Source organism: Triticum urartu, chromosome 6 (assembly GCF_003073215.2).
Source record: "Triticum urartu cultivar G1812 chromosome 6, Tu2.1, whole genome shotgun sequence".
Classification (NCBI taxonomy): Eukaryota; Viridiplantae; Streptophyta; class Magnoliopsida; order Poales; family Poaceae; genus Triticum; species Triticum urartu.
In genome coordinates, this window is record NC_053027.1 from 89411540 (window position 1) to 89421102 (window position 9563).

Genomic DNA, 9563 nt, shown 5'->3' on the forward strand with positions numbered 1-9563 from the left:
AGCTCCAGAACAGGCCCCAAGATGGGATCTCGTGGATACAGAAAGTTGCGGCGGTGGAATTAGGGTTTTGGCTCCTGTTCTGATCGTTTGGGGGTACGTGTGTATATATAGGAGGAAGGAGTACGTCGGTGGAGCACCGAGGGGCCCACGAGGCAGGGGGGCGCGCCCTAGGGGGGCGCCCCCACCCTCGTGACCACCTCTTTGATCCCTTGCAGTAGGGTCCAAGTCTCCTGGATCACGTTCGGTGAGAAAATCACGTTTTCGAAGATTTTATTCCGTTTGGACTCCGTTTGATATTCTGTTTATCCGAAACACTGAAATAGGCAAAAAAACAGTAATTCTGGGCTGGGCCTCCGGTTAATAGGTTAATCCCAAAAATAATATAAAAGTGAAAAATAAAGCTCAATATAGTCCAAAAAAGTAGATAATATAGCATGGAGCAATCAAAAATTATAGATACGTTAGAGACGTATCATTGAACCTATTTTATTTATTTATGTGGTCGTATGCATCGTTCTGATGCAGAGGCCGAGGAGTCCCCCCTTTTCTAAAAAAAATGCTCGCCTCCCCGGCGAGCATACCAGAGATTTTCTCCCCGTCCGGGAATATATGGCGTGTGGTTTTTGGGGATGGCCCTGTTTTTGCTCCAAGGATCATATGCTTCTGGATAAGCTGTAAGAGCAACTCCAATGGGGCGACCCATTTCGTCCGCCCACATCTGTTTGGGTCGGCGCGAACAAAAGTGACGGCCCAACGCGCCGACCCAAACTCAAATCGTGTCCGCCCGGCGTCCGCGCCGACCCATTTCCGACCTAAAATTGCGTCTGGAATGCGTCGGTGCGGACGCGCCGCACGTCTCCTCGCCGTCCGCCGCGTCCTCACCTGGCGGCCACCCAACCGCCACCAGTCGTTTTATTTATGACGATCACCGACAGCGGGCCCACACGTCAGCCAGTGCGCGCATCCTTTTTTAACCACGCGTGCGGCGGGGTCGGCCTCATCCGCTTCTCCCGTCCACATCTGGCCCCCCACCACTTCCTTTGCTTCCTCGCCGGCGACCGCAAACCCTAGCGCGCGCCATGGGCCTCTTCGGCAAAAGCAATGGCAAGGGGAAGGGCACCCCCAGTGCCTCATCATCCCGTGCTCCCCCTCCCCCTCCACCGCCGGCGCGTTTCCGCCCTGGACGTCGGCGCCTGTACATCCCGGTGCACCAAGCGCGGTGGCACTGGGAGTACAGGCAGCCCCTCCCCTACCCCGATGTGATGCTGCCGCACCATTGGCATTTGGATCCAAACCGGATCCCGGTGCCGGCGGTTCCGCGGACCCAACGGGCGCACGTCGATGAGGTGCGCCGGCGCCGCGCGCTGCTCACGCCGGAGCAGCGTCGGCTGCCCGAGTACACCGCCAACTCTCCTAACTGGGAGGCTTGGTTCGCCCTCGAACACGAGGAGCAACGACGCTCGGGTGTCGACGTCGTCCCGCCGCCGTTCCCACCGCCGCCCCCGGCAGGTAGAGCCGGAGGACATGGAGGCGGAGGCGGAGTACCAAGCCGCCCTCGAGGAGAACCTGCAGCACGCGCTGGAGGCTAGCCGCATCGAGGAGGACATGCACTGGGATGGGCTGGAGCAAGCCCTTGCCCTGTCGGCGGTGGGGGACTCCGTCCACGCCCCGCTCTTCGTGCCGCCGCCTCCGACGTCGCCGCCCGTACAGCCCAAGCCGGAGCCGTCGCGTAAGCGCTCCCCACCTTCACCCACTTGGCCGGAGGAGGCCTACTCGTGCACGAGCAGTACCGCGAGTGGGTGAGCGCGCCTCCCGTCCACTTCGCCGCGACGCCGGAGGAAGAGGCGGCCCACCTCAAGCGATGGAAGGAGCACTGGCTCCGCCAGGAGCAGGCCGACGGCGAGGAGCAGATGCGCTACGAGGCCATGCTCCAACGCAGCGGAGGCGCTCCGGCTCAAGGAGGAGGAGGAGGAGCCCGCGCGGCTTGCCGCAATGCTGCCGCCCCAGCAGACGCCGGAGGAGGTTGCCCTGGCAACGTACCAGGCGGCGTTCGAGTGGGCTGGCCCTGCTCCGGTCTTCATCGACCTCACCGACGACGGCGGCGTCGAGGGCAAGGGCAAGGGTAAGGCCGACGACGTCTAGGGCAGCGTGCGGGGCGGCGGCAGGCGGGCGCAGACTTTTTTTAATGTTTTATTTAATGTTTATTAGATCTAGGTGGACTTTGGTCGGCGTTTGACCGGCCACTTTTATGTTTAATTATGTTTATTTCGTGCAACTTGTTTTTTTTCCCACGCCGACACATTTGGGTCGGCCTCTCCGTTGGACGGTCAAGCCGACCCATTTTAAAATGCGGACGCCGGCGTTCGCCTGGCCGACCCAAACGGACAAAAAGCGGACAAAGCGCGCGTCCGTTTGGGTCACCCCGTTGAAGTTGCTCTAAAATCATAAATAAAAATAAAATTTTAAAAGCTCTGATTCGGTTTTACCAACAAAAACACATGTGCACGTCATCTATGTGCATGCAAAGTTTCAGGAGGAATGACAGGTAAAAAAACATATGCATGCTGAATTTCTCCAACAACTTTTAGCCTTTTTTCCAGATTATCTTGACTTTTTCTTAACATCAGCACGGAACACGCGCGCTCATATATACGCGCACACACTCATTTCTATGATTGTACACACGTATACCCTATCCTTATGAACACCTTCGAGAAACTGAGCCGGTATATCATCTTGAGATTTACAAAAGTCATCATAAGCGCCTCGTCGTCGAGGTGAACGTGGGCTGGGGATACCACTGTCCCTCTAACCATCCAACCACTTGAATGTATGATTTCATTCACGCTTATTTTTCAATGATACACCATGAAAAGATTTACCGGTATCATAGAAGAAGAATAGCCAAACAACTCATACAACGCTTTTTGGCGGCATAAAGTTCATAACACCGCGGCTGCAACTACAAGAACAACTCGCCTAGTCGAACATCATGCTGCGAATAGCGATGAGGCAAGACACGGAGATGAAGGACCGTGTTTTGAGCAACATCATATATGTAAAAAAGCACAACCCCGACCATATCTCAGGTTGAGTCAACACACTCTCCACCCTTTCCGTCTAGGAATCGACGAGTGAACAACAGGAGCCAGTAGGATTAGAAGGTGTCGTTCGAGAGCAACATGTGACAACGTACATTGCGCCCCCAAGAGCACATGCTCATAGCAGTAATCATCACCAAACGACGCATTTCCCTAATTCTCACGGAAGATCCGACAAGACCGCCACCTTGAACAAAAACTTGAGTAGCCTCTACGGGCAGGGGCGGATCCTGGATTGAGCCTTGCCCCGTGCCCCAAGCTTGCTACAGCGTTAGCACCGTGCTAAACAGTATCGACAGTGCTAAGGCCAGCCCCCCCCCCAAGGCCAGCCCCCCCCCCCTCCCCCGGGGCGGGGTCTTGGATACGCCACTGTCTACGGGCTCCCAATCAGCATCTCCAAGGAAGGGACGACGATGCAGTCTAGCCAGCGAGCCGGCCTAAGGTTTTTATTCCTTCTTGTATTCTTTATATTCGTCATGGTGTTTGAGAAATAGATTAGATTTTTTTTCATAAAATAAAAGATCCTTTATGCCCGAAAATATTTGTGGGAGAAATGGATGTACGTAAAAGGTGACAACTGCACGGTCCGCTGCACGCGTAGGCGCGTAACCATTTTTCAAAAACAAAAAAGGCGTGCAACCACTCGTGTGCACGTACTACTACAGTTCGTCCCCCTCGCCAGTACCTACCCAAACCCCCCGTTTCCGTCACGTGCACGCCTACTCCGCACGAACCGTGTACCCTAGCGCCCCACGCCCTGCGCGCCGCACACGTGGGGGTACCCTCCGTCCAAAGTGGGTACCCGTAGGATTCCACTTCCACGCGGCCTCCAAACGGGTCGGGTCACCACACGCTGCGCCCGGCCCGCTCCGCCCGTCCAGTGTCGTTCGTTAGACTCGACTTAAATCGCCTCGGATCCTGCCAAGGCGGAAAGGAATCCGAGCCGGGAGGCGCCCCCACCCCCCACCCCCAACTTGCTCCCCCGCTCCCCTCCTTCCTCCTCCCCGGCGTCTCCTCCCATTCCGGCCCCGCCGCCGCAGCACGAGGTGCGGCCGGCGGTGCCGCCATCGCGGGGGGAAAGAGGCCGCGCGCGCTCCCTCTCCGCCCGCTCGATCGGTTCGGTCTGCGACCGGAATGCGCCGCCGCTGTACGTCTGGTTTGCTGTCTCTGCTTCAGTTTTTTTTTTGTGTGTGTGTGTGCGCCTGTGTGCGTTCTCGTTCGAGGCTTGGAGGGTCAGGAACTCGTTCTGCCTGACGCCGTTGCATGTGCTGGGATGTTGGGCTGCCACAACCTCGCGAAATCAATCTCGGCTTCAGCTTCGGCGTGAATTACCGTGGGGGGTTTTTTAACGGAAAAAAAGTAGATGGATGTTACTGTGGGTTTTAGGTTCGGGAATGCCAAGAGAATAGTTAGGAGCACCTTATTCTTGGGCGCAGTTTTGGTCCATTAATATTTCTGCGCCCACATAGGAAAAAAACATTTCATTATAATTAAGTTGCAGTTCCGTCACAGATTTCTGAATGGAGCAGCAGTTATGCAAAATTTTCGCAGTTATTTCCTCTAAGAAAACTGGTTAGTGGGTTGCTGACGGTTTGTGTGCTCTCTGCTTACGGTTCAGAGGAATCACTTGGCAGGGGCATGTGGATAGACGAATGATGTCAGGGTGCCAATGATCGTGTCATGATATGTGGGGCGTGGACCCGATCCTTTTGTAAAGCTTATCTTGAGAAATACAGTTTGCATTATAAGTTGTTGTTTTTTGAAGAGAGTTGTTGATGACATCATGATCTTGTTTATGTCATGATATTATTAGGACGTCTGTCTAACTGAACCAAGTGCTGCTACTCTTGGATTTTTAACTGAACCAAGTGTTGCTACTCTTGGATTTTTGTGACCGCGGAGTTCTGTGGCAAACCATCTAGGATTCAGCATTCAGCCCTGCACATTGCTGTGAATATCATATCCTCCTTTTGTAATTTAGCGTGAAAAAACTGTATGTAATATTTTAGTGACTAAAGTTTTTGGCTGGAGCATTGTGGGCAGTTAGCTAAGCACAACAATCAAAGATGAACATATTACTTCTGAACTTAGTTGTTGGCTTGTTGTTTCGTATAAATATATGCGCATGGTTTTGTATTTTAGTACTCCCTCTGATCCATAATAAGTGTCGCAGTTTTGAACTAAGATTGAACTAACCTTAGTACAAAACCACGACACTTATTTTGGATCGGATGGAGTACAATTTATTGGTTGTCTTGCTCATTTCTGTATATTTGATTGGGATCCCATGGTAGAGAGAGAATGTAATGGTACAGCGCACTCTTATGCCTCGTCTTGCACTCAGCAGTCTACGACTATAGTATGACTCAAAAATCACACTATTGTGTTTCATTTGTTTCATTTTCTTGCTTATTCATTTCTTGGCATCCTTTTTTTTAGAACCATTTCTTGGCATCCATTGTTCAGGTTTTATTTCTTATTGATCCTTGCAACTTGTGGTCGCAGAACTGCTCAGCATTGGAGATTTTTTTTTTCATCTTGGTATTTAGCGACATCTGGTTACATGGAGGAGTATTTAAATAGGAGATCCAAAGCAGCAATTGGGTTTCTCAGAAGAGGTTCAGGCATAAATCGAAGCCCTGAAGAGACAACCAGTCAGAACACTGATGTACAGGGAAGCACTTCAAGAGTCAATCCTATGAAAACCAGGCTGGCTGATTATCAGGAGAGACCAAGATACTTACATGGCTCATATAAATATGCAAGCTCAAATGTCATGTCTGGAAGCTCTTCCAAATTTCCTAAGAACTTTCCCCTTAGGAAATTTGGTGAGGAAAAGCGAAGGCAGACGTCGTTGGAAGGGGCTGACGTTGCTGAAAGTAGTAGAAGAAAGTCCGATGCCGGGTGTCTGGAGGGTAGTAAGAAAACCATTGTAGAGAATCAGAGTTCAGATGCTCCACAGACTGGGACAGAAGGATTAACTGCCAAAGATGCTGAACTGATAGCACCTGATCCTGAGGTTTCACATCCTGCTGGTTCTTCAGGTATGCATGCACATACAGCTGAGTCCTTGGTAAGGAGTGCTTCACTAAGTTCTAAAACACATAGACAGAAGGATAAGGAATTGAATTTGGGCACAGCTAGATATTCTTGCTCTTCGTCATTTAGTAATCAGCCTAGTATACCTAGAATTCCTATCGCTGGTGCGAAGCCATCATATAGTCTTGTTAGTGGAGAACAGAGACGTGGACCACGTGGTCTTAAAAACCTTGGTTGCACTTCAGTCTCTGATGTTCTGCCATCAGGATGCTCGTCTGATTCTGTTCGTACCAGGAGCTTTGATGCTATGAGAAAGAGAACTTCTGATGGGGAAAGCTCTTCCAGATCAAGAGTCATAAGTGATCCATCCAGTTTAGGTCATTTACATACAATATATCCTAGCATTAATGGTCCCAGAATCAGAACTACCGAAGAATCAGTTCGGCAACAAACATTACGAAGCCGCAGTAGAAATATTCAGGATTCAGCAGTATCAGTAAGGACAAGACGGACTTTTCCTAGAGACACTAGGTTCAGGATGTCTGAGGAAAGAGAGGATGCCATGCTTCATCTGAATGAGTCTACCGCGGGGAATCAACAGTCAGTTGGTGCTGATTTTTCTGTGGAAGAGGATTCTTCAGAAAGCTCCATAAGACCAGTCTCTGTGGAACTACCTCATGCAATTTACTCATCTAGTCGTCAGGGATCGAGTACTCGGACTGCCAGGAGAACATCAAGCTCTCGCTTTGAGCAAAGCCCCCCACAAACATTTCGCAGTCTGGCAAGGGAGAGAGGTGGCCACAGACGCATAAACATGGAAGGCATTGCAGAGGTCCTTTTCCAAAACACCTTTTTATACTGTTCCAGTTGTATTGTTCTTGTAGATAGGTTTTATGTAGGATTAAATCCATCATTTTGATAATGATTTTGCTAAAGACTATGCACTATGACTATGGATGTGGTATAAGTGTTTTTTTTTCTTATGTATGTGTATGTAGGTATTGCTAGTGCTGGAGAGGATTGAACAAGAAGCTGAGCTTACTTATGAGGTTAGTTAGTTTGACGTCATGTTTGTAAATTTCTTGCCGTCTACCTTTTCGCTGAACATGGATAACATGTTAGCAGCAATTGCGGGTACTGGAGACAAATCTGTTACTTGGTGCCTTCGCCTCCCATGATCAGCATAGCGACATGCGGATGGATATTGACAACATGTCCTATGAGGTATTATTTTTGTCACGTCTAGTTCTGACTAAAGGGATTCATTACAGAAGTGTGTTTCTTTGAGGAACTCTTCCTCCCCAACTTTATGATTTGCATAAATTGTTCTGGTATATATTTTATTCAAGAGGCATTTGTTTTTCCTTCTTTTGAACAGGAACTATTAGCATTAGAAGAGAGAATAGGATACGTAAGTACTGCTCTTTCTGAAGAACAGCTTGCAAAATGTATCAGAAGGCGTTTATATAGACCAGTTGCTGCAAAAGGAAACAGATCAGTCATAGATGACATCAAATGCAGCATATGCCAGGTAAACATGTACCAACTGGATCCTATTGCTTCTACATGTTATAGAGTAAAATAAAAACCTTACAGTTATTGAATATTGTGTTTTGCATCTATCATTCTTAGAAAAATTTTGCTATCGAAGTGGATATGTTGACTTTCTTGTGTTTAATGTCCTGATTAATCTTCTTGCATATAACCGAAAGAACGCTTTCAAAACCGCCATGATCCTCCTGTTAAAGAAAACGTCGCGATCCCACTATCCTGGTATCTGTTTTCTTTTTGCCATGTATATCCAAGTGTCTCATCATGAAGATGACCAGCTACTTTATTAGGTGTTTGGTTCTTGTCAATGCATTAAACACCGTTTGTACTTAAGTTGCCATCATCCTTACTAATGATTCCGCCGAACAAAGTTGTCGTCTGAATCTTCCCCTAACAACAACGCCAATTATCTCCCTGTCTGCCGTGCAAAATAGTCCAATAGGCTAAACGGGATTGCCTAACTTGTTTCTATCTAAAGAAAAGGGTGGGATTACTTACTTTACCTGTAACCGCTTACTGAAATGGAAATGGTTTGCTGTTCTTGTTCCAGGAGGAGTTCGTGAAGGGTGAAGAGGTTGGCAGGTTGCGGTGTGAGCACCAGTACCATGTGTGCTGCATTCGCCAGTGGCTCCTGCAGAAGAACTGGTGCCCAGTCTGTAAAGCTCCAGCGCTGCCCTCTCTGAACTGAACTGAACATCCTGTAGGAGCTGAGGTCTCAAACCTGTAAATAAATTACTATGTGATGTGAAATAGTCGTGGTTCGTGGACCTGTGAATAATCTTGTATGGGCTCACTCCAGTTTGTGAATGTCGAAATGGGTTGTGTCTTGTGAAGGCTCCAGTTTGTGAATGTCGAAATGGGTTGTGTCTTGTGAAGGCTCCAGTTTGTGAATTTTAGACTGTTATTATGAGTTGCACACTTGCACTAAAGATGTAGTTTTGTCCAATTTAGACGTTTTTGCCGATCGAGTGCCAGTTTGAAGCGTCAATGAAAAGCACACGCCAAATGGACCGGCTATAGGTTGAGCATGTCCAGCCGTTGGCCCTCTAGGAGGCGCTAAAAATTGCTCCCTGGGAGCGCACCGGCGATAAATGACGTGTTGACGTGTTGGGGCGTGATGCCCTCCAGTCACGGCACCCATGTTTTTTTTGAAAATATAAATTACGGCACAAACACGATGCAAATTCAACCAAACTTCGGCGAGTTTGTTCATATTTAAAATATTTTACAAAAAGAAAAAAAAACTACTAGGTTACTCCTCGCCGTCTCCCTCGCCACCCGCCGCCTTGCAAATCTACATGCCGAGGAGGCGGTAGAACCGCATGTAGTCGTCGTCTCTGCCGCGGCCGCCGTCCCTGCTGCAACCCTCCCCCGGTTGGCGCGGCGGGTTGGACGGTCCGAGGGTGTCGTCATCGTCGTCGCTATCGAGGACCATGACGCCGTGCTCGTCCTCGTGCCCACGTTTGCGGGCGGCTATCTCCTCCAGGGCCCGGCGCTGCCGGACCACCTTGTCGCGTAGGTAGTCGTCCCGCACCCACCATAGGGCGTCCTCGTCGGAGAAGCCGCGCCGGGCTATCTCCTCGTACTCCGCGGGGAGGCCGGGCTCCGGCTTCGGCCTGACAAGGGCGAGGCGGCCAGAGGCGGGGGCGGAGTCGTCGATGCGGACCCCGGAGCTGCGGGTGCGCGCGCTAATAGGCGTGTCCTGGGGCTCCGGCTTGATGGGACGGAGGCAGGGAGAGCCGGTCGACCGACCTGACGAGGAGGAGGACGCCCCGGGGTCCATGCGCCTCGGCGACCACGAGCTCCCACGACGGCGAGAGAAGGACGGGGGGGGGGGGGGGGTACTCCAGCCTCGGCATGTTGCCGCCCTCC

The 9563-nt window shown here is 50.4% G+C and overlaps 1 protein-coding gene across 2 annotated transcripts; it reads left to right on the plus strand.

Moving 5' to 3' along the window:
• The first annotated feature begins 4063 nt into the window (after window positions 1–4063).
• LOC125514927 (E3 ubiquitin-protein ligase RLIM-like) lies at window positions 4064–8566 on the plus strand. 2 transcript variants are annotated; one of them, XM_048680301.1, is made up of 6 exons: window positions 4064–4248; window positions 5607–6972; window positions 7139–7189; window positions 7263–7364; window positions 7519–7671; window positions 8242–8566. In XM_048680301.1, the coding sequence occupies exons 2-6, from the start codon at window positions 5665–5667 to the stop codon at window positions 8377–8379; spliced, it is 1752 nt and encodes a 583-aa protein (XP_048536258.1). In that variant the 5' UTR covers window positions 4064–4248; window positions 5607–5664; the 3' UTR covers window positions 8380–8566. The 2 variants fall into 2 exon arrangements, with proteins under 2 accessions (XP_048536258.1, XP_048536259.1); XM_048680302.1 differs by having other exon boundaries at window positions 7266–7364.
• The last annotated feature ends 997 nt before the right edge of the window (window positions 8567–9563 follow it).

Bases quoted from the DNA above. Each gene is read 5' to 3' on its own strand.
- LOC125514927 (XM_048680301.1), top strand. From the start codon at position 5,665: ATGGAGGAGTATTTAAATAGGAGATCCAAAGCAGCAATTGGGTTTCTC. The intron at 7,190-7,262 runs GTTAGTTAGTTT...ATAACATGTTAG, and splicing joins AAGCTGAGCTTACTTATGAG to CAGCAATTGCGGGTACTGGA. The intron at 7,365-7,518 runs GTATTATTTTTG...TCTTTTGAACAG, and splicing joins TTGACAACATGTCCTATGAG to GAACTATTAGCATTAGAAGA.